The sequence below is a fragment of the Equus asinus genome, chromosome 13 (assembly GCF_041296235.1).
Source record: "Equus asinus isolate D_3611 breed Donkey chromosome 13, EquAss-T2T_v2, whole genome shotgun sequence".
NCBI classification, from domain to species: domain Eukaryota; kingdom Metazoa; phylum Chordata; class Mammalia; order Perissodactyla; family Equidae; genus Equus; species Equus asinus.
In genome coordinates this window covers 40,713,053-40,737,225 of record NC_091802.1, presented here as the reverse complement: position 1 = coordinate 40,737,225, position 24,173 = coordinate 40,713,053, and the positions used below count along the sequence as shown (strand labels likewise).

The window sequence follows — 24,173 nt, the reverse complement described above, 5'->3', positions numbered from 1 at the left end:
AGCAACACACACAAAACTCTCTGCACTAAGGGAGCCGCCACCCTAGTGGAGGTTCTCAACAAAATCACTGATGTGTTTACTTTTTAATATTTTTCTAGACATTTGTCCACTGGTTTGTACACTATATTTCTCCCTGTGCTTTATTTATAGGAACGAGACTGAGCTTTGGAGCTTTTCTTTAGGTGCAGGTATCTGTGATTCAAATGGGGACACGGTCCCCTAAAAGACAGTTCCTTACTCCACAATCTGAGAGCCCCACCAAAGCTGCCTAGTTTGGAGAGGGAGCTAGGGGGCTGGCTCACTGAAGAAAGAGAGCATGAAAATAAATCATCAGTTACTCACTTGAGGTGACAACTAGACAGAAATTTGGGCTCCTACACTCAAAACAACTCAAGAAACTAACAAGTGAATTTAACAGGGACGTGACATATAAGGTCAGTGTACTCAAATTAACTGTATTTGGTATACTAGCAACAAACTACAACGTAATTAAGTTTAAATGAGAGCAATTCTATTTACAAAGGCATCAAGAACGCAAGATGCTCAGGGAAAAAATACAAAACTGTGGCAGAACTCTGCCTGCAAAGCTGCACCGTTGCAGAAGGACAAATCAGGGAAGATCTAAAGGAATGGAGACACACCCCTTCGTGGACCGGCGCGCTCAGTATCGCTAAGATGCCCATTCTCCGTCAATCAGTCTAAAGATTCAATGCAATCGCAATCAAAATCCCAGTACGCTGATTAGTGGATGCTTAGAAGCTGATTTTAACATTTGTATGGAATTTCCAAACCCATCTTGAAGACTGAAATGAAGAAAGATACAGAGGGATTTTGAAGGAAAAAGTGACAGAGAAAATACACAGAGAATATCTATAATAGATCTCCAAAGAAGAAAAACAAAGCTATGAAACACAATGAATACTAAGAATTGAAATTCAAATAAAAGCTCACTTGTACACACCTGGAAAAAGCAGCCCACAGCGCTCAAAATTGAGACACAATGTTATAAAACTATTGGATTTTTTAAAAAAGAGAAACTCAATGAAGATCTAGACAAAAAATCCATGTCAGTTATAAGGAAAGGGGAAGTGGATTGTGTTCACACTTTTTGATGGCAATACTTTATGCTAGAAGGTAATGGACTAACTTTTAAAGACACTTAAGAAAGGAAATATGAGCCAAGGATTTTCTATCTAGCCCAACTGAACTCCAGCTATAAAGGCCACAAAAAACTCCTGTGAACACGAAGGACCTCAGTGAATGTTCTCCCCGTGGGCCTGTCCTGAGGAATTTACTCGTGAACGAGCTCCAACCAACCAAAATGACTGAAGATACTGGAGGGACATCTACACGAGGACTAGCAGAGGGCGTTCTATATACACACATGCACATGTATGGATGCACATCTAATATGCATCCATATTATTCATAGAACTAACATTGAGTGTGGAACATGAGAGAGGCAATGTGATGTGTAATGGCCATGTACTGACCATGCAGATGTAGGACAATTACCAAAAAATGGAGGGAAAGGAGAGAGAGTACATAAAGTAGAAAATATTGCTGATTGCCTACGGGTATTAAATAGGAACTCAAATCTGATGCGGCAGGACAGGGAGGACTAAGAAGTAAGTAGGTAATTCTAATGTTTCTGAAAGAAGAGAATCAACTGACGATAGCCAAAAAATCAGACTCCTCGGGTATTATATAAAGACATTTCTACGAAGGTAGCTGTTAGTACAAGATACAAATCTTCCTGAGTACCAAAATACACATTGAGAGAGAGAGAGAGAAACAGAGAGGGAATAAAACAAATAGTGAAAGATTAGTTACAGAGATACGGAGATAGAGACATAACTGTTTAACATACATATTATATATAAAACATAATTCACTACATGTTATATATCACTATTATTATATATGACTATTTATTATATTACATAGGTATATCACTATATTTATAATAAAACGACACAACTGAAGCCAAACATATTGATCAATGGTTACACCAACACATGTAAGAGTCTCAACTCACAGGTAAAAAGAAAGAGATTTGCAGATTGACTGAAAAGTAAACACCCACTACTATGCCGTAGACACAAGATACAGCTAAAACAACCAGCCTCAGAGCGCTAAAAGTAAGGGAATAGAGGAGGTTATATCACAGAATATGCAAATAAAAGAAAGCAGGGGTCCCGATTTTGTTATCAAACAAGTTGGAGTCACACAAAAAGCGTCACAGGAGACAACGTGGGACGCTTTCTCATGGTAAAGGCTCAGTGAAAATATAACTACACAGCTGAACTTCAGAAACAGAGACCACAGGTGATGCGAGAATAGAAGAGAAAGAGACCAGCAACTGAAGACTTTAACACACTTTGCATTTAAGGTGAGAAGATGAGGAGAAAAATTAATAAGAATATGAAAGAACTAAACAAAATCAACAAGGTAGATCTTGTAGATACACATTGAACTCTCAATCCTCAGAATAACAAAAATACTTCTTGTTTTCAAGGCACAATATTATTTTAATAGTGAACGCCTGGAAACAACCCAAATGTCCATCTACAGGAGGCTGGCTAAATAAGCTGTATGATGTCCGCAGAATGGACTCCATTGTGGCTGAGAATGGAATGAAGGATATCTGAACATACCACTGTGAGCTGAGCTCTGGGATCAATTGTTAAGTGGAGAAAAGCCAGTTGGAACAAAGTGCGCAGTATACAACCATTTATCTAAGAAACAAAGGTGATACAAGTATGAAACCCAAATATATTTATATTTAAAATAGCAATGGGAAGGAAAATGTTAAATTATAAATATGGCCGTCTATGGGGGAGGGAGGGCCTACAAGGAAGGAACAGGAATAGGAGAATTCCTTAAACGTGGTCCCCTTCAGAGAATTTACTTTGGAAACAAAGATATTTGGCACAATTCCGAAATATAATTTAAAAAGAGATTTCTAGGAATAAAAAGGAAACACTGATGGCGTCCTCCGCTCCACGCATGATGATAACAACATGTGGTTCAAGTGTCCACTCAGGTGTTGACCATCCAGCTGGAGACGGACAGGCAAGCGGGTTTAGGTTAGAACCGGACGTGTGAAGTCTGAGACTTCCACAATGTGATAGCAAGCATAAAGGGGGAGGAGCGGAGGTTTAGCAAAATGTGTGTCGAGGAAAACATGGGAGAAGGAGACATCCGGGCTGGAACTTAAAGGAATGGTAAGAAACTGCTGAGAAGAAGTAGGAGAAGAAGCATTCTAACAGGATAAAACAGCGCAACCGAAGGTGTGGAACTGGTACTGCTTACCCTTCACAGACTGACAGGATCTAACAACTTAACGCACTTCTGTGTGACTCTAAGAGAATAATGAGCAACTCACTGTTCTTTGAGAGGAAAGACCAAGGCAATAACTACAGAGCATTCAGCAGAATGTCTGGCACGTGGCAGCACTCCCAAACAGTAGCTGTTTATATTATCTCACTTTTCACCGCAAGTACATACGACTCATACACATAACGCTCATTGTGGACCCTAATACTTTGACGCTTTGAATATTTGCCAAAATCGTGCCTCTTAATATATCTTATTTACGTGCCTACAGGACAAAGAGTGAGGCTTATCTGTTTATATCCTCTTTATCTAAGCAGAGTGACTTGAATTCAAATTACTGAAAGGGTAAAGAGAAAGGCTTTAAATGAAACCTTCCACATAATGCAGAAGGCATTGCATCTGTTGGCCCACCAGCAGGTACGTCAACGCACTCGCCTTTAGCCTACTGTGTGTGAAGATTCCTGGGGAGGAAGTTTGTCTTTGTAAGGAAAAGTCTGCCCATTGGAAGGAGTGATTAAAAACTAACTCTTGAGGAGCATCATTACAGTGAGATTGGGACGACTCTGTAACCTCCTGACCCCCCAGTCACCCAGGAAACACATCCGAGTCTCCCCTCATTGTACGAGAGTATAAAGGCCACCAGGCCCCCAGACCACAGATCCCCCATCATGCACAAGTAACCCCAATGGTGAGTCTTTCCCCCTGTTTCCTTCTCAGCGCTCCACCGGACAGCAGCAGGCATTTTTCTCCTTTGACATATAAAGAGATTTGGCCTTGTGATAACCACCCTCAAAATATTATCTAGAATCATGCAAAGAAAAGGAAAAGGTGACACATGTAAAATCTCTGTAATAGAATATCGTATGATATTCCCAACTTGGAAGACACATAGGCAGAGGAAGAAACATGAAAGTGGTGTCACCTGGCTTAACACGATCAATGAATCGCTGCAGAAGAAGGAAATGATGCTTTTCTTAGAAATTCTGGCATGTTTAACCTAATAAGCACAATTATTAACTCAGTAATATTAATTAACTCCCCAGCAGGAAAAACAACAAGGAAAGCCTGCTACTCATGGTAACATCAGCTACTCAGCGGAGTATAAAAGGGGAGCGGGATGGGAGACTCTCAAACTCAGGAAACCACTCTTGTGAAACCCACTCCTACCCACTTGTGGAACCCCAAGCCTTCCACTGACACCATGGTCAGCTCCTGTTGTGGCTCCGTCTGCTCTGACCAGGGCTGTGGCCAGGAGACCTGCTGCCGCCCCAGCTGTTGTCAGATCACGTGCTGCAGAACCACCTGCCTCCGCCCCAGCTGCAGTGTGTCCAGCTTCTGCAGGCCCCAGTGCTGCATCTCCAGCTGCTGCAGGCCCCAGTGCCAGCAGTCTGTGTGCTGCCAGCCCACCTTCCTCCGCCCCAGCTGCAGTGTGTCCAGCTGCTGCCGCCCCAGCTGTGATGTGTCCAGCTGCTGCAGGCCCCAGTGCTGCATCTCCAGCTGCTGCCGCCCCAGCTGTGATGTGTCCAGCTGCTGCCAGCCCCAGTGCTGCATCTCCAGCTGCTGCCAGCCCTCTTGCTCCAGTTCTAGCTGCTGCGGCTCCAGCTGCTGCCGCCCCTCCTGCTGTCTGCGCCCAGTCTGTGGCCGGGTCTCCTGCCACACCACTTGCTACCGCCCCACCTGTGTCATCTCCACCTGCCCCCGCCCTGTGTGCTGCCCCTCCTCTTGCTGCTGAATCTCTGCCCTGTGACCACCATCTGTCTACCTCTGTTCTCACAGATATAGACCCTACTGTTATGCTGACCTTTAGGAAACAGGGAGTGTGGTTGAGGTCACTTGACTGAACTGGGCCTCAGGATTCCATTGGGGAACCGGGTCACGCTGTTGCAGGAGACAGATGTGGTCCCGAGCACTTACGCTTAACAGAGTTTACCCTTCAACCTGACCAGTGGTGAAATCATTCTCCTGACTTCTTTTTTCTAGGGCTTTTCTGTACCCTGATATATTTCTGTAACAAAATAAAGTTACTTCTCCCTGCATTAAAAATTCAGCGTGATTGTGGCTCCCTTGAGATTTTGTCTTCACTTTCTAGAGAAGTGTACCTGTCCTGCTCCTGCAGGACACACCACATGGTCTTATCACTTCTCCGCAAATGGTTCATTATTCACTGCCTGATTTATTCCTAGATGCCTCCTTAGTTCATGAGCAAATCACCTAAGACTATGAATGTCTCCAAGGAAAAGAACAAAGAAGTGAAGCCGGGAGTTTGGCAGACTCCACGTAAATAAAAGTAAAAAGAACACAATACGTGCTTCGTGGTCACATCCGCTGTCGTAGCTGCAATGTGCTATTTGGCACAGTCTGCACGTTTGTCTTCAGACTCGCGCTCCATGATACGGGTGTCATCCACGCAGCAAAACAAGTGTGTGCTGATTCTGCCCCTATTTACAATAGGACCTTAGTCCTCACGCATTTTTTCTTTTGATAGGAGATTTCAAATCCATATACACTGCAAGGGCAGACAGGCAACCTAGAGGAGTGCAGCAGGTCCTTCATAAGACAAGGTGCTTGGTGGAAACCGTGGCATGACCACAGCAGAGAGCAGTATTGACCTCCTGTCAGGTGTTTCTATGTGGAAACGGGGGTCAAGCGCTTTTCCTGAAAAGTGAGTCTCCTTTCATTGATCCTTCCAAATGCCAAAATCTTCACTCATTCATTTAAAAAGTATTTATTCAGCATTTATTACGTGGCGACACTGTTAAAGGTGGTGGGGTAACAGCGGAGAGCAACACACACAAAACTCTCTGCACTAAGGGAGCCGCCACCCTAGTGGAGGTTCTCAACAAAATCACTGATGTGTTTACTTTTTAATATTTTTCTAGACATTTGTCCACTGGTTTGTACACTATATTTCTCCCTGTGCTTTATTTATAGGAACGAGACTGAGCTTTGGAGCTTTTCTTTAGGTGCAGGTATCTGTGATTCAAATGGGGACACGGTCCCCTAAAAGACAGTTCCTTACTCCACAATCTGAGAGCCCCACCAAAGCTGCCTAGTTTGGAGAGGGAGCTAGGGGGCTGGCTCACTGAAGAAAGAGAGCATGAAAATAAATCATCAGTTACTCACTTGAGGTGACAACTAGACAGAAATTTGGGCTCCTACACTCAAAACAACTCAAGAAACTAACAAGTGAATTTAACAGGGACGTGACATATAAGGTCAGTGTACTCAAATTAACTGTATTTGGTATACTAGCAACAAACTACGACATAATTAAGTTTAAATGAGAGCAATTCTATTTACAAAGGCATCAAGAACGCAAGATGCTCAGGGAAAAAATACAAAACTGTGGCAGAACTCTGCCTGCAAAGCTGCACCGTTGCAGAAGGACAAATCAGGGAAGATCTAAAGGAATGGAGACACACCCCTTCGTGGACCGGCGCGCTCAGTATCGCTAAGATGCCCATTCTCCGTCAATCAGTCTAAAGATTCAATGCAATCGCAATCAAAATCCCAGTACGCTGATTAGTGGATGCTTAGAAGCTGATTTTAACATTTGTATGGAATTTCCAAACCCATCTTGAAGACTGAAATGAAGAAAGATACAGAGGGATTTTGAAGGAAAAAGTGACAGAGAAAATACACAGAGAATATCTATAATAGATCTCCAAAGAAGAAAAACAAAGCTATGAAACACAATGAATACTAAGAATTGAAATTCAAATAAAAGCTCACTTGTACACACCTGGAAAAAGCAGCCCACAGCGCTCAAAATTGAGACACAATGTTATAAAACTATTGGATTTTTTAAAAAAGAGAAACTCAATGAAGATCTAGACAAAAAATCCATGTCAGTTATAAGGAAAGGGGAAGTGGATTGTGTTCACACTTTTTGATGGCAATACTTTATGCTAGAAGGTAATGGACTAACTTTTAAAGACACTTAAGAAAGGAAATATGAGCCAAGGATTTTCTATCTAGCCCAACTGAACTCCAGCTATAAAGGCCACAAAAAACTCCTGTGAACACGAAGGACCTCAGTGAATGTTCTCCCCGTGGGCCTGTCCTGAGGAATTTACTCGTGAACGAGCTCCAACCAACCAAAATGACTGAAGATACTGGAGGGACATCTACACGAGGACTAGCAGAGGGCGTTCTATATACACACATGCACATGTATGGATGCACATCTAATATGCATCCATATTATTCATAGAACTAACATTGAGTGTGGAACATGAGAGAGGCAATGTGATGTGTAATGGCCATGTACTGACCATGCAGATGTAGGACAATTACCAAAAAATGGAGGGAAAGGAGAGAGAGTACATAAAGTAGAAAATATTGCTGATTGCCTACGGGTATTAAATAGGAACTCAAATCTGATGCGGCAGGACAGGGAGGACTAAGAAGTAAGTAGGTAATTCTAATGTTTCTGAAAGAAGAGAATCAACTGACGATAGCCAAAAAATCAGACTCCTCGGGTATTATATAAAGACATTTATACGAAGGTAGCTGTTAGTACAAGATACAAATCTTCCTGAGTACCAAAATACACATTGAGAGAGAGAGAGAGAAACAGAGAGGGAATAAAACAAATAGTGAAAGATTAGTTACAGAGATACGGAGATAGAGACATAACTGTTTAACATACATATTATATATAAAACATAATTCACTACATGTTATATATCACTATTATTATATATGACTATTTATTATATTACATAGGTATATCACTATATTTATAATAAAACGACACAACTGAAGCCAAACATATTGATCAATGGTTACACCAACACATGTAAGAGTCTCAACTCACAGGTAAAAAGAAAGAGATTTGCAGATTGACTGAAAAGTAAACACCCACTACTATGCCGTAGACACAAGATACAGCTAAAACAACCAGCCTCAGAGCGCTAAAAGTAAGGGAATAGAGGAGGTTATATCACAGAATATGCAAATAAAAGAAAGCAGGGGTCCCGATTTTGTTATCAAACAAGTTGGAGTCACACAAAAAGCGTCACAGGAGACAACGTGGGACGCTTTCTCATGGTAAAGGCTCAGTGAAAATATAACTACACAGCTGAACTTCAGAAACAGAGACCACAGGTGATGCGAGAATAGAAGAGAAAGAGACCAGCAACTGAAGACTTTAACACACTTTGCATTTAAGGTGAGAAGATGAGGAGAAAAATTAATAAGAATATGAAAGAACTAAACAAAATCAACAAGGTAGATCTTGTAGATACACATTGAACTCTCAATCCTCAGAATAACAAAAATACTTCTTGTTTTCAAGGCACAATATTATTTTAATAGTGAACGCCTGGAAACAACCCAAATGTCCATCTACAGGAGGCTGGCTAAATAAGCTGTATGATGTCCGCAGAATGGACTCCATTGTGGCTGAGAATGGAATGAAGGATATCTGAACATACCACTGTGAGCTGAGCTCTGGGATCAATTGTTAAGTGGAGAAAAGCCAGTTGGAACAAAGTGCGCAGTATACAACCATTTATCTAAGAAACAAAGGTGATACAAGTATGAAACCCAAATATATTTATATTTAAAATAGCAATGGGAAGGAAAATGTTAAATTATAAATATGGCCGTCTATGGGGGAGGGAGGGCCTACAAGGAAGGAACAGGAATAGGAGAATTCCTTAAACGTGGTCCCCTTCAGAGAATTTACTTTGGAAACAAAGATATTTGGCACAATTCCGAAATATAATTTAAAAAGAGATTTCTAGGAATAAAAAGGAAACACTGATGGCGTCCTCCGCTCCACGCATGATGATAACAACATGTGGTTCAAGTGTCCACTCAGGTGTTGACCATCCAGCTGGAGACGGACAGGCAAGCGGGTTTAGGTTAGAACCGGACGTGTGAAGTCTGAGACTTCCACAATGTGATAGCAAGCATAAAGGGGGAGGAGCGGAGGTTTAGCAAAATGTGTGTCGAGGAAAACATGGGAGAAGGAGACATCCGGGCTGGAACTTAAAGGAATGGTAAGAAACTGCTGAGAAGAAGTAGGAGAAGAAGCATTCTAACAGGATAAAACAGCGCAACCGAAGGTGTGGAACTGGTACTGCTTACCCTTCACAGACTGACAGGATCTAACAACTTAACGCACTTCTGTGTGACTCTAAGAGAATAATGAGCAACTCACTGTTCTTTGAGAGGAAAGACCAAGGCAATAACTACAGAGCATTCAGCAGAATGTCTGGCACGTGGCAGCACTCCCAAACAGTAGCTGTTTATATTATCTCACTTTTCACCGCAAGTACATACGACTCATACACATAACGCTCATTGTGGACCCTAATACTTTGACGCTTTGAATATTTGCCAAAATCGTGCCTCTTAATATATCTTATTTACGTGCCTACAGGACAAAGAGTGAGGCTTATCTGTTTATATCCTCTTTATCTAAGCAGAGTGACTTGAATTCAAATTACTGAAAGGGTAAAGAGAAAGGCTTTAAATGAAACCTTCCACATAATGCAGAAGGCATTGCATCTGTTGGCCCACCAGCAGGTACGTCAACGCACTCGCCTTTAGCCTACTGTGTGTGAAGATTCCTGGGGAGGAAGTTTGTCTTTGTAAGGAAAAGTCTGCCCATTGGAAGGAGTGATTAAAAACTAACTCTTGAGGAGCATCATTACAGTGAGATTGGGACGACTCTGTAACCTCCTGACCCCCCAGTCACCCAGGAAACACATCCGAGTCTCCCCTCATTGTACGAGAGTATAAAGGCCACCAGGCCCCCAGACCACAGATCCCCCATCATGCACAAGTAACCCCAATGGTGAGTCTTTCCCCCTGTTTCCTTCTCAGCGCTCCACCGGACAGCAGCAGGCATTTTTCTCCTTTGACATATAAAGAGATTTGGCCTTGTGATAACCACCCTCAAAATATTATCTAGAATCATGCAAAGAAAAGGAAAAGGTGACACATGTAAAATCTCTGTAATAGAATATCGTATGATATTCCCAACTTGGAAGACACATAGGCAGAGGAAGAAACATGAAAGTGGTGTCACCTGGCTTAACACGATCAATGAATCGCTGCAGAAGAAGGAAATGATGCTTTTCTTAGAAATTCTGGCATGTTTAACCTAATAAGCACAATTATTAACTCAGTAATATTAATTAACTCCCCAGCAGGAAAAACAACAAGGAAAGCCTGCTACTCATGGTAACATCAGCTACTCAGCGGAGTATAAAAGGGGAGCGGGATGGGAGACTCTCAAACTCAGGAAACCACTCTTGTGAAACCCACTCCTACCCACTTGTGGAACCCCAAGCCTTCCACTGACACCATGGTCAGCTCCTGTTGTGGCTCCGTCTGCTCTGACCAGGGCTGTGGCCAGGAGACCTGCTGCCGCCCCAGCTGTTGTCAGATCACGTGCTGCAGAACCACCTGCCTCCGCCCCAGCTGCAGTGTGTCCAGCTTCTGCAGGCCCCAGTGCTGCATCTCCAGCTGCTGCAGGCCCCAGTGCCAGCAGTCTGTGTGCTGCCAGCCCACCTTCCTCCGCCCCAGCTGCAGTGTGTCCAGCTGCTGCCGCCCCAGCTGTGATGTGTCCAGCTGCTGCAGGCCCCAGTGCTGCATCTCCAGCTGCTGCCGCCCCAGCTGTGATGTGTCCAGCTGCTGCCAGCCCCAGTGCTGCATCTCCAGCTGCTGCCAGCCCTCTTGCTCCAGTTCTAGCTGCTGCGGCTCCAGCTGCTGCCGCCCCTCCTGCTGTCTGCGCCCAGTCTGTGGCCGGGTCTCCTGCCACACCACTTGCTACCGCCCCACCTGTGTCATCTCCACCTGCCCCCGCCCTGTGTGCTGCCCCTCCTCTTGCTGCTGAATCTCTGCCCTGTGACCACCATCTGTCTACCTCTGTTCTCACAGATATAGACCCTACTGTTATGCTGACCTTTAGGAAACAGGGAGTGTGGTTGAGGTCACTTGACTGAACTGGGCCTCAGGATTCCATTGGGGAACCGGGTCACGCTGTTGCAGGAGACAGATGTGGTCCCGAGCACTTACGCTTAACAGAGTTTACCCTTCAACCTGACCAGTGGTGAAATCATTCTCCTGACTTCTTTTTTCTAGGGCTTTTCTGTACCCTGATATATTTCTGTAACAAAATAAAGTTACTTCTCCCTGCATTAAAAATTCAGCGTGATTGTGGCTCCCTTGAGATTTTGTCTTCACTTTCTAGAGAAGTGTACCTGTCCTGCTCCTGCAGGACACACCACATGGTCTTATCACTTCTCCGCAAATGGTTCATTATTCACTGCCTGATTTATTCCTAGATGCCTCCTTAGTTCATGAGCAAATCACCTAAGACTATGAATGTCTCCAAGGAAAAGAACAAAGAAGTGAAGCCGGGAGTTTGGCAGACTCCACGTAAATAAAAGTAAAAAGAACACAATACGTGCTTCGTGGTCACATCCGCTGTCGTAGCTGCAATGTGCTATTTGGCACAGTCTGCACGTTTGTCTTCAGACTCGCGCTCCATGATACGGGTGTCATCCACGCAGCAAAACAAGTGTGTGCTGATTCTGCCCCTATTTACAATAGGACCTTAGTCCTCACGCATTTTTTCTTTTGATAGGAGATTTCAAATCCATATACACTGCAAGGGCAGACAGGCAACCTAGAGGAGTGCAGCAGGTCCTTCATAAGACAAGGTGCTTGGTGGAAACCGTGGCATGACCACAGCAGAGAGCAGTATTGACCTCCTGTCAGGTGTTTCTATGTGGAAACGGGGGTCAAGCGCTTTTCCTGAAAAGTGAGTCTCCTTTCATTGATCCTTCCAAATGCCAAAATCTTCACTCATTCATTTAAAAAGTATTTATTCAGCATTTATTACGTGGCGACACTGTTAAAGGTGGTGGGGTAACAGCGGAGAGCAACACACACAAAACTCTCTGCACTAAGGGAGCCGCCACCCTAGTGGAGGTTCTCAACAAAATCACTGATGTGTTTACTTTTTAATATTTTTCTAGACATTTGTCCACTGGTTTGTACACTATATTTCTCCCTGTGCTTTATTTATAGGAACGAGACTGAGCTTTGGAGCTTTTCTTTAGGTGCAGGTATCTGTGATTCAAATGGGGACACGGTCCCCTAAAAGACAGTTCCTTACTCCACAATCTGAGAGCCCCACCAAAGCTGCCTAGTTTGGAGAGGGAGCTAGGGGGCTGGCTCACTGAAGAAAGAGAGCATGAAAATAAATCATCAGTTACTCACTTGAGGTGACAACTAGACAGAAATTTGGGCTCCTACACTCAAAACAACTCAAGAAACTAACAAGTGAATTTAACAGGGACGTGACATATAAGGTCAGTGTACTCAAATTAACTGTATTTGGTATACTAGCAACAAACTACGACATAATTAAGTTTAAATGAGAGCAATTCTATTTACAAAGGCATCAAGAACGCAAGATGCTCAGGGAAAAAATACAAAACTGTGGCAGAACTCTGCCTGCAAAGCTGCACCGTTGCAGAAGGACAAATCAGGGAAGATCTAAAGGAATGGAGACACACCCCTTCGTGGACCGGCGCGCTCAGTATCGCTAAGATGCCCATTCTCCGTCAATCAGTCTAAAGATTCAATGCAATCGCAATCAAAATCCCAGTACGCTGATTAGTGGATGCTTAGAAGCTGATTTTAACATTTGTATGGAATTTCCAAACCCATCTTGAAGACTGAAATGAAGAAAGATACAGAGGGATTTTGAAGGAAAAAGTGACAGAGAAAATACACAGAGAATATCTATAATAGATCTCCAAAGAAGAAAAACAAAGCTATGAAACACAATGAATACTAAGAATTGAAATTCAAATAAAAGCTCACTTGTACACACCTGGAAAAAGCAGCCCACAGCGCTCAAAATTGAGACACAATGTTATAAAACTATTGGATTTTTTAAAAAAGAGAAACTCAATGAAGATCTAGACAAAAAATCCATGTCAGTTATAAGGAAAGGGGAAGTGGATTGTGTTCACACTTTTTGATGGCAATACTTTATGCTAGAAGGTAATGGACTAACTTTTAAAGACACTTAAGAAAGGAAATATGAGCCAAGGATTTTCTATCTAGCCCAACTGAACTCCAGCTATAAAGGCCACAAAAAACTCCTGTGAACACGAAGGACCTCAGTGAATGTTCTCCCCGTGGGCCTGTCCTGAGGAATTTACTCGTGAACGAGCTCCAACCAACCAAAATGACTGAAGATACTGGAGGGACATCTACACGAGGACTAGCAGAGGGCGTTCTATATACACACATGCACATGTATGGATGCACATCTAATATGCATCCATATTATTCATAGAACTAACATTGAGTGTGGAACATGAGAGAGGCAATGTGATGTGTAATGGCCATGTACTGACCATGCAGATGTAGGACAATTACCAAAAAATGGAGGGAAAGGAGAGAGAATACATAATATAGAAAATATTGCTGATTGCCTACGGGTATTAAATAGGAACTCAAATCTGATGCGGCAGGACAGGGAGGACTAAGAAGTAAGTAGGTAATTCTAATGTTTCTGAAAGAAGAGAATCAACTGACGATAGCCAAAAAATCAGACTCCTCGGGTATTATATAAAGACATTTATACGAAGGTAGCTGTTAGTACAAGATACAAATCTTCCTGAGTACCAAAATACACATTGAGAGAGAGAGAGAGAAACAGAGAGGGAATAAAACAAATAGTGAAAGATTAGTTACAGAGATACGGAGATAGAGACATAACTGTTTAACATACATATTATATATAAAACATAATTCACTACATGTTATATATCACTATTATTATATATGACTATTTATTATATTACATAGGTATATCACTATATTTATAATAAAACGACACAACTGAAGCCAAACATATTGATCAATGGTTACACCAACACATGTAAGAGTCTCAACTCACAGGTAAAAAGAAAGAGATTTGCAGATTGACTGAAAAGTAAACACCCACTACTATGCCGTAGACACAAGATACAGCTAAAACAACCAGCCTCAGAGCGCTAAAAGTAAGGGAATAGAGGAGGTTATATCACAGAATATGCAAATAAAAGAAAGCAGGGGTCCCGATTTTGTTATCAAACAAGTTGGAGTCACACAAAAAGCGTCACAGGAGACAACGTGGGACGCTTTCTCATGGTAAAGGCTCAGTGAAAATATAACTACACAGCTGAACTTCAGAAACAGAGACCACAGGTGATGCGAGAATAGAAGAGAAAGAGACCAGCAACTGAAGACTTTAACACACTTTGCATTTAAGGTGAGAAGATGAGGAGAAAAATTAATAAGAATATGAAAGAACTAAACAAAATCAACAAGGTAGATCTTGTAGATACACATTGAACTCTCAATCCTCAGAATAACAAAAATACTTCTTGTTTTCAAGGCACAATATTATTTTAATAGTGAACGCCTGGAAACAACCCAAATGTCCATCTACAGGAGGCTGGCTAAATAAGCTGTATGATGTCCGCAGAATGGACTCCATTGTGGCTGAGAATGGAATGAAGGATATCTGAACATACCACTGTGAGCTGAGCTCTGGGATCAATTGTTAAGTGGAGAAAAGCCAGTTGGAACAAAGTGCGCAGTATACAACCATTTATCTAAGAAACAAAGGTGATACAAGTATGAAACCCAAATATATTTATATTTAAAATAGCAATGGGAAGGAAAATGTTAAATTATAAATATGGCCGTCTATGGGGGAGGGAGGGCCTACAAGGAAGGAACAGGAATAGGAGAATTCCTTAAACGTGGTCCCCTTCAGAGAATTTACTTTGGAAACAAAGATATTTGGCACAATTCCGAAATATAATTTAAAAAGAGATTTCTAGGAATAAAAAGGAAACACTGATGGCGTCCTCCGCTCCACGCATGATGATAACAACATGTGGTTCAAGTGTCCACTCAGGTGTTGACCATCCAGCTGGAGACGGACAGGCAAGCGGGTTTAGGTTAGAACCGGACGTGTGAAGTCTGAGACTTCCACAATGTGATAGCAAGCATAAAGGGGGAGGAGCGGAGGTTTAGCAAAATGTGTGTCGAGGAAAACATGGGAGAAGGAGACATCCGGGCTGGAACTTAAAGGAATGGTAAGAAACTGCTGAGAAGAAGTAGGAGAAGAAGCATTCTAACAGGATAAAACAGCGCAACCGAAGGTGTGGAACTGGTACTGCTTACCCTTCACAGACTGACAGGATCTAACAACTTAACGCACTTCTGTGTGACTCTAAGAGAATAATGAGCAACTCACTGTTCTTTGAGAGGAAAGACCAAGGCAATAACTACAGAGCATTCAGCAGAATGTCTGGCACGTGGCAGCACTCCCAAACAGTAGCTGTTTATATTATCTCACTTTTCACCGCAAGTACATACGACTCATACACATAACGCTCATTGTGGACCCTAATACTTTGACGCTTTGAATATTTGCCAAAATCGTGCCTCTTAATATATCTTATTTACGTGCCTACAGGACAAAGAGTGAGGCTTATCTGTTTATATCCTCTTTATCTAAGCAGAGTGACTTGAATTCAAATTACTGAAAGGGTAAAGAGAAAGGCTTTAAATGAAACCTTCCACATAATGCAGAAGGCATTGCATCTGTTGGCCCACCAGCAGGTACGTCAACGCACTCGCCTTTAGCCTACTGTGTGTGAAGATTCCTGGGGAGGAAGTTTGTCTTTGTAAGGAAAAGTCTGCCCATTGGAAGGAGTGATTAAAAACTAACTCTTGAGGAGCATCATTACAGTGAGATTGGGACGACTCTGTAACCTCCTGACCCCCCAGTCACCCAGGAAACACATCCGAGTCTCCCCTCATTGTACGAGAGTATAAAGGCCACCAGGCCCCCAGACCACAGATCCCCCATCATGCACAAGTAACCCCAATGGTGAGTCTTTCCCCCTGTTTCCTTCTCAGCGCTCCACCGGACAGCAGCAGGCATTTTTCTCCTTTGACATATAAAGAGATTTGGCCTTGTGATAACCACCCTCAAAATATTATCTAGAATCATGCAAAGAAAAGGAAAAGGTGACACATGTAAAATCTCTGTAATAGAATATCGTATGATATTCCCAACTTGGAAGACACATAGGCAGAGGAAGAAACATGAAAGTGGTGTCACCTGGCTTAACACGATCAATGAATCGCTGCAGAAGAAGGAAATGATGCTTTTCTTAGAAATTCTGGCATGTTTAACCTAATAAGCACAATTATTAACTCAGTAATATTAATTAACTCCCCAGCAGGAAAAACAACAAGGAAAGCCTGCTACTCATGGTAACATCAGCTACTCAGCGGAGTATAAAAGGGGAGCGGGATGGGAGACTCTCAAACTCAGGAAACCACTCTTGTGAAACCCACTCCTACCCACTTGTGGAACCCCAAGCCTTCCACTGACACCATGGTCAGCTCCTGTTGTGGCTCCGTCTGCTCTGACCAGGGCTGTGGCCAGGAGACCTGCTGCCGCCCCAGCTGTTGTCAGATCACGTGCTGCAGAACCACCTGCCTCCGCCCCAGCTGCAGTGTGTCCAGCTTCTGCAGGCCCCAGTGCTGCATCTCCAGCTGCTGCCAGCCCTCTTGCTCCAGTTCTAGCTGCTGCCGCCCCAGCTGCAGTGTGTCCAGCTGCTGCCGCCCCAGCTGTGATGTGTCCAGCTGCTGCCGGCCCCAGTGCTGCATCTCCAGCTGCTGCCGCCCCAGCTGTGATGTGTCCAGCTGCTGCCAGCCCCAGTGCTGCATCTCCAGCTGCTGCCAGCCCTCTTGCTCCAGTTCTAGCTGCTGCCGCCCCAGCTGCAGTGTGTCCAGCTGCTGCCGCCCCAGCTGTGATGTGTCCAGCTGCTGCCAGCCCCAGTGCTGCATCTCCAGCTGCTGCCAGCCCTCTTGCTCCAGTTCTAGCTGCTGCGGCTCCAGCTGCTGCCGCCCCTCCTGCTGTCTGCGCCCAGTCTGTGGCCGGGTCTCCTGCCACACCACTTGCTACCGCCCCACCTGTGTCATCTCCACCTGCCCCCGCCCTGTGTGCTGCCCCTCCTCTTGCTGCTGAATCTCTGCCCTGTGACCACCATCTGTCTACCTCTGTTCTCACAGATATAGACCCTACTGTTATGCTGACCTTTAGGAAACAGGGAGTGTGGTTGAGGTCACTTGACTGAACTGGGCCTCAGGATTCCATTGGGGAACCGGGTCACGCTGTTGCAGGAGACAGATGTGGTCCCGAGCACTTACGCTTAACAGAGTTTACCCTTCAACCTGACCAGTGGTGAAATCATTCTCCTGACTTCTTTTTTCTAGGGCTTTTCTGTACCCTGATATATTTCTGTAACAAAATAAAGTTACTTCTCCCTGCATTAAAAATTCAGCGTGATTGTGGCTCCCTTGAGATTTTGTCTTCACTTTCTAGAGAAGTGTACCTGTCCTGCTCCTGCAGGACACACCACATGGTCTTATCACTTCTCCGCAAATGGTTCATTATTCACTGCCTGATTTATTCCTAGATGCCTCCTTAGTTCATGAGCAAATCACCTAAGACTATGAATGTCTCCAAGGAAAAGAACAAAGAAGTGAAGCCGGGAGTTTGGCAGACTCCACGTAAATAAAAGTAAAAAGAACACAATACGTGCTTCGTGGTCACATCCGCTGTCGTAGCTGCAATGTGCTATTTGGCACAGTCTGCACGTTTGTCTTCAGACTCGCGCTCCATGATACGGGTGTCATCCACGCAGCAAAACAAGTGTGTGCTGATTCTGCCCCTATTTACAATAGGACCTTAGTCCTCACGCATTTTTTCTTTTGATAGGAGATTTCAAATCCATATACACTGCAAGGGCAGACAGGCAACCTAGAGGAGTGCAGCAGGTCCTTCATAAGACAAGGTGCTTGGTGGAAACCGTGGCATGACCACAGCAGAGAGCAGTATTGACCTCCTGTCAGGTGTTTCTATGTGGAAACGGGGGTCAAGCGCTTTTCCTGAAAAGTGAGTCTCCTTTCATTGATCCTTCCAAATGCCAAAATCTTCACTCATTCATTTAAAAAGTATTTATTCAGCATTTATTACGTGGCGACACTGTTAAAGGTGGTGGGGTAACAGCGGAGAGCAACACACACAAAACTCTCTGCACTAAGGGAGCCGCCACCCTAGTGGAGGTTCTCAACAAAATCACTGATGTGTTTACTTTTTAATATTTTTCTAGACATTTGTCCACTGGTTTGTACACTATATTTCTCCCTGTGCTTTATTTATAGGAACGAGACTGAGCTTTGGAGCTTTTCTTTAGGTGCAGGTATCTGTGATTCAAATGGGGACACGGTCCCCTAAAAGACAGTTCCTTACTCCACAATCTGAGAGCCCCACCAAAGCTGCCTAGTTTGGAGAGGGAGCTAGGGGGCTGGCTCACTGAAGAAAGAGAGCATGAAAATAAATCATCAGTTACTCACTTGAGGTGACAACTAGACAGAAATTTGGGCTCCTACACTCAAAACAACTCAAGAAACTAACAAGTGAATTTAACAGGGACGTGACATACAAGGTCAGTGTACTCAAATTAACTGTATTTGGTATACTAGCAACAAACTACGACATAATTAAGTTTAAATGAGAGCAATTCTATTTACAAAGGCATCAAGAACGCAAGATGCTCAGGGAAAAAATACAAAACTGTGGCAGAACTCTGCCTGCAAAGCTGCACCGTTGCAGAAGGACAAATCAGGGAAGATCTAAAGGAATGGAGACACACCCCTTCGTGGACCGGCGCGCTCAGTATCGCTAAGATGCCCATTCTCCGTCAATCAGTCTAAAGATTCAATGCAATCGCAATCAAAATCCCAGTACGCTGATTAGTGGATGCTTAGAAGCTGATTTTAACATTTGTATGGAATTTCCAAACCCATCTTGAAGACTGAAATGAAGAAAGATACAGAGGGATTTTGAAGGAAAAAGTGACAGAGAAAATACACAGAGAATATCTATAATAGATCTCCAAAGAAGAAAAACAAAGCTATGAAACACAATGAATACTAAGAATTGAAATTCAAATAAAAGCTCACTTGTACACACCTGGAAAAAGCAGCCCACAGCGCTCAAAATTGAGACACAATGTTATAAAACTATTGGATTTTTTAAAAAAGAGAAACTCAATGAAGATCTAGACAAAAAATCCATGTCAGTTATAAGGAAAGGGGAAGTGGATTGTGTTCACACTTTTTGATGGCAATACTTTATGCTAGAAGGTAATGGACTAACTTTTAAAGACACTTAAGAAAGGAAATATGAGCCAAGGATTTTCTATCTAGCCCAACTGAACTCCAGCTATAAAGGCCACAAAAAACTCCTGTGAACACGAAGGACCTCAGTGAATGTTCTCCCCGTGGGCCTGTCCTGAGGAATTTACTCGTGAACGAGCTCCAACCAACCAAAATGACTGAAGATACTGGAGGGACATCTACACGAGGACTAGCAGAGGGCGTTCTATATACACACATGCACATGTATGGATGCACATCTAATATGCATCCATATTATTCATAGAACTAACATTGAGTGTGGAACATGAGAGAGGCAATGTGATGTGTAATGGCCATGTACTGACCATGCAGATGTAGGACAATTACCAAAAAATGGAGGGAAAGGAGAGAGAGTACATAAAGTAGAAAATATTGCTGATTGCCTACGGGTATTAAATAGGAACTCAAATCTGATGCGGCAGGACAGGGAGGACTAAGAAGTAAGTAGGTAATTCTAATGTTTCTGAAAGAAGAGAATCAACTGACGATAGCCAAAAAATCAGACTCCTCGGGTATTATATAAAGACATTTCTACGAAGGTAGCTGTTAGTACAAGATACAAATCTTCCTGAGTACCAAAATACACATTGAGAGAGAGAGAGAGAAACAGAGAGGGAATAAAACAAATAGTGAAAGATTAGTTACAGAGATACGGAGATAGAGACATAACTGTTTAACATACATATTATATATAAAACATAATTCACTACATGTTATATATCACTATTATTATATATGACTATTTATTATATTACATAGGTATATCACTATATTTATAATAAAACGACACAACTGAAGCCAAACATATTGATCAATGGTTACACCAACACATGTAAGAGTCTCAACTCACAGGTAAAAAGAAAGAGATTTGCAGATTGACTGAAAAGTAAACACCCACTACTATGCCGTAGACACAAGATACAGCTAAAACAACCAGCCTCAGAGCGCTAAAAGTAAGGGAATAGAGGAGGTTATATCACAGAATATGCAAATAAAAGAAAGCAGGGGTCCCGATTTTGTTATCAAACAAGTTGGAGTCACACAAAAAGCGTCACAGGAGACAACGTGGGACGCTTTCTCATGGTAAAGGCTCAGTGAAAATATAACTACACAGCTGAACTTCAGAAACAGAGACCACAGGTGATGCGAGAATAGAAGAGAAAGAGACCAGCAACTGAAGACTTTAACACACTTTGCATTTAAGGTGAGAAGATGAGGAGAAAAATTAATAAGAATATGAAAGAACTAAACAAAATCAACAAGGTAGATCTTGTAGATACACATTGAACTCTCAATCCTCAGAATAACAAAAATACTTCTTGTTTTCAAGGCACAATATTATTTTAATAGTGAACGCCTGGAAACAACCCAAATGTCCATCTACAGGAGGCTGGCTAAATAAGCTGTATGATGTCCGCAGAATGGACTCCATTGTGGCTGAGAATGGAATGAAGGATATCTGAACATACCACTGTGAGCTGAGCTCTGGGATCAATTGTTAAGTGGAGAAAAGCCAGTTGGAACAAAGTGCGCAGTATACAACCATTTATCTAAGAAACAAAGGTGATACAAGTATGAAACCCAAATATATTTATATTTAAAATAGCAATGGGAAGGAAAATGTTAAATTATAAATATGGCCGTCTATGGGGGAGGGAGGGCCTACAAGGAAGGAACAGGAATAGGAGAATTCCTTAAACGTGGTCCCCTTCAGAGAATTTACTTTGGAAACAAAGATATTTGGCACAATTCCGAAATATAATTTAAAAAGAGATTTCTAGGAATAAAAAGGAAACACTGATGGCGTCCTCCGCTCCACGCATGATGATAACAACATGTGGTTCAAGTGTCCACTCAGGTGTTGACCATCCAGCTGGAGACGGACAGGCAAGCGGGTTTAGGTTAGAACCGGACGTGTGAAGTCTGAGACTTCCACAATGTGATAGCAAGCATAAAGGGGGAGGAGCGGAGGTTTAGCAAAATGTGTGTCGAGGAAAACATGGGAGAAGGAGACATCCGGGCTGGAACTTAAAGGAATGGTAAGAAACTGCTGAGAAGAAGTAGGAGAAGAAGCATTCTAACAGGATAAAACAGCGCAACCGAAGGTGTGGAACTGGTACTGCTTACCCTTCACAGACTGACAGGATCTAACAACTTAACGCACTTCTGTGTGACTCTAAGAGAATAATGAGCAACTCACTGTTCTTTGAGAGGAAAGACCAAGGCAATAACTACAGAGCATTCAGCAGAATGTCTGGCACGTGGCAGCACTCCCAAACAGTAGCTGTTTATATTATCTCACTTTTCACCGCAAGTACATACGACTCATACACATAACGCTCATTGTGGACCCTAATACTTTGACGCTTTGAATATTTGCCAAAATCGTGCCTCTTAATATATCTTATTTACGTGCCTACAGGACAAAGAGTGAGGCTTATCTGTTTATATCCTCTTTATCTAAGCAGAGTGACTTGAATTCAAATTACTGAAAGGGTAAAGAGAAAGGCTTTAAATGAAACCTTCCACATAATGCAGAAGGCATTGCATCTGTTGGCCCACCAGCAGGTACGTCAACGCACTCGCCTTTAGCCTACTGTGTGTGAAGATTCCTGGGGAGGAAGTTTGTCTTTGTAAGGAAAAGTCTGCCCATTGGAAGGAGTGATTAAAAACTAACTCTTGAGGAGCATCATTACAGTGAGATTGGGACGACTCTGTAACCTCCTGACCCCCCAGTCACCCAGGAAACACATCCGAGTCTCCCCTCATTGTACGAGAGTATAAAGGCCACCAGGCCCCCAGACCACAGATCCCCCATCATGCACAAGTAACCCCAATGGTGAGTCTTTCCCCCTGTTTCCTTCTCAGCGCTCCACCGGACAGCAGCAGGCATTTTTCTCCTTTGACATATAAAGAGATTTGGCCTTGTGATAACCACCCTCAAAATATTATCTAGAATCATGCAAAGAAAAGGAAAAGGTGACACATGTAAAATCTCTGTAATAGAATATCGTATGATATTCCCAACTTGGAAGACACATAGGCAGAGGAAGAAACATGAAAGTGGTGTCACCTGGCTTAACACGATCAATGAATCGCTGCAGAAGAAGGAAATGATGCTTTTCTTAGAAATTCTGGCATGTTTAACCTAATAAGCACAATTATTAACTCAGTAATATTAATTAACTCCCCAGCAGGAAAAACAACAAGGAAAGCCTGCTACTCATGGTAACATCAGCTACTCAGCGGAGTATAAAAGGGGAGCGGGATGGGAGACTCTCAAACTCAGGAAACCACTCTTGTGAAACCCACTCCTACCCACTTGTGGAACCCCAAGCCTTCCACTGACACCATGGTCAGCTCCTGTTGTGGCTCCGTCTGCTCTGACCAGGGCTGTGGCCAGGAGACCTGCTGCCGCCCCAGCTGTTGTCAGATCACGTGCTGCAGAACCACCTGCCTCCGCCCCAGCTGCAGTGTGTCCAGCTTCTGCAGGCCCCAGTGCTGCATCTCCAGCTGCTGCCAGCCCTCTTGCTCCAGTTCTAGCTGCTGCCGCCCCAGCTGCAGTGTGTCCAGCTGCTGCCGCCCCAGCTGTGATGTGTCCAGCTGCTGCCGGCCCCAGTGCTGCATCTCCAGCTGCTGCCGCCCCAGCTGTGATGTGTCCAGCTGCTGCCAGCCCCAGTGCTGCATCTCCAGCTGCTGCCAGCCCTCTTGCTCCAGTTCTAGCTGCTGCCGCCCCAGCTGCAGTGTGTCCAGCTGCTGCCGCCCCAGCTGTGATGTGTCCAGCTGCTGCCAGCCCCAGTGCTGCATCTCCAGCTGCTGCCAGCCCTCTTGCTCCAGTTCTAGCTGCTGCGGCTCCAGCTGCTGCCGCCCCTCCTGCTGTCTGCGCCCAGTCTGTGGCCGGGTCTCCTGCCACACCACTTGCTACCGCCCCACCTGTGTCATCTCCACCTGCCCCCGCCCTGTGTGCTGCCCCTCCTCTTGCTGCTGAATCTCTGCCCTGTGACCACCATCTGTCTACCTCTGTTCTCACAGATATAGACCCTACTGTTATGCTGACCTTTAGGAAACAGGGAGTGTGGTTGAGGTCACTTGACTGAACTGGGCCTCAGGATTCCATTGGGGAACCGGGTCACGCTGTTGCAGGAGACAGATGTGGTCCCGAGCACTTACGCTTAACAGAGTTTACCCTTCAACCTGACCAGTGGTGAAATCATTCTCCTGACTTCTTTTTTCTAGGGCTTTTCTGTACCCTGATATATTTCTGTAACAAAATAAAGTTACTTCTCCCTGCATTAAAAATTCAGCGTGATTGTGGCTCCCTTGAGATTTTGTCTTCACTTTCTAGAGAAGTGTACCTGTCCTGCTCCTGCAGGACACACCACATGGTCTTATCACTTCTCCGCAAATGGTTCATTATTCACTGCCTGATTTATTCCTAGATGCCTCCTTAGTTCATGAGCAAATCACCTAAGACTATGAATGTCTCCAAGGAAAAGAACAAAGAAGTGAAGCCGGGAGTT

General features: G+C 43.6%; 4 protein-coding genes across 4 annotated transcripts; all 4 read left to right on the top strand.

Annotated features, from left to right (window-relative positions):
- The first annotated feature begins 4,484 nt into the window (after nucleotides 1-4,484).
- LOC139039988 (keratin-associated protein 4-6-like) lies at nucleotides 4,485-5,382 on the top strand. Its single transcript, XM_070482171.1, has one exon. It carries the CDS (start codon nucleotides 4,541-4,543, stop codon nucleotides 5,069-5,071), a length of 531 nt encoding a protein of 176 aa, XP_070338272.1. The 5' UTR covers nucleotides 4,485-4,540; the 3' UTR covers nucleotides 5,072-5,382.
- Nucleotides 5,383-10,604: 5,222 nt separating this feature from the next.
- On the top strand, nucleotides 10,605-11,502 carry LOC139039987 (keratin-associated protein 4-6-like). The gene has a single exon (XM_070482170.1). It carries the CDS (start codon nucleotides 10,661-10,663, stop codon nucleotides 11,189-11,191), a length of 531 nt encoding a protein of 176 aa, XP_070338271.1. The 5' UTR covers nucleotides 10,605-10,660; the 3' UTR covers nucleotides 11,192-11,502.
- Nucleotides 11,503-16,724: 5,222 nt separating this feature from the next.
- On the top strand, nucleotides 16,725-17,727 carry LOC139039986 (keratin-associated protein 4-6-like). The gene has a single exon (XM_070482169.1). It carries the CDS (start codon nucleotides 16,781-16,783, stop codon nucleotides 17,414-17,416), a length of 636 nt encoding a protein of 211 aa, XP_070338270.1. The 5' UTR covers nucleotides 16,725-16,780; the 3' UTR covers nucleotides 17,417-17,727.
- Nucleotides 17,728-22,949: 5,222 nt separating this feature from the next.
- On the top strand, nucleotides 22,950-23,952 carry LOC139039985 (keratin-associated protein 4-6-like). Its single transcript, XM_070482168.1, has one exon. It carries the CDS (start codon nucleotides 23,006-23,008, stop codon nucleotides 23,639-23,641), a length of 636 nt encoding a protein of 211 aa, XP_070338269.1. The 5' UTR covers nucleotides 22,950-23,005; the 3' UTR covers nucleotides 23,642-23,952.
- The last annotated feature ends 221 nt before the right edge of the window (nucleotides 23,953-24,173 follow it).

Bases quoted from the DNA above. Each gene is read 5' to 3' on its own strand.
- LOC139039988 (XM_070482171.1), top strand. From the start codon at position 4,541: ATGGTCAGCTCCTGTTGTGGCTCCGTCTGCTCTGACCAGGGCTGTGGC.
- LOC139039987 (XM_070482170.1), top strand. From the start codon at position 10,661: ATGGTCAGCTCCTGTTGTGGCTCCGTCTGCTCTGACCAGGGCTGTGGC.
- LOC139039986 (XM_070482169.1), top strand. From the start codon at position 16,781: ATGGTCAGCTCCTGTTGTGGCTCCGTCTGCTCTGACCAGGGCTGTGGC.
- LOC139039985 (XM_070482168.1), top strand. From the start codon at position 23,006: ATGGTCAGCTCCTGTTGTGGCTCCGTCTGCTCTGACCAGGGCTGTGGC.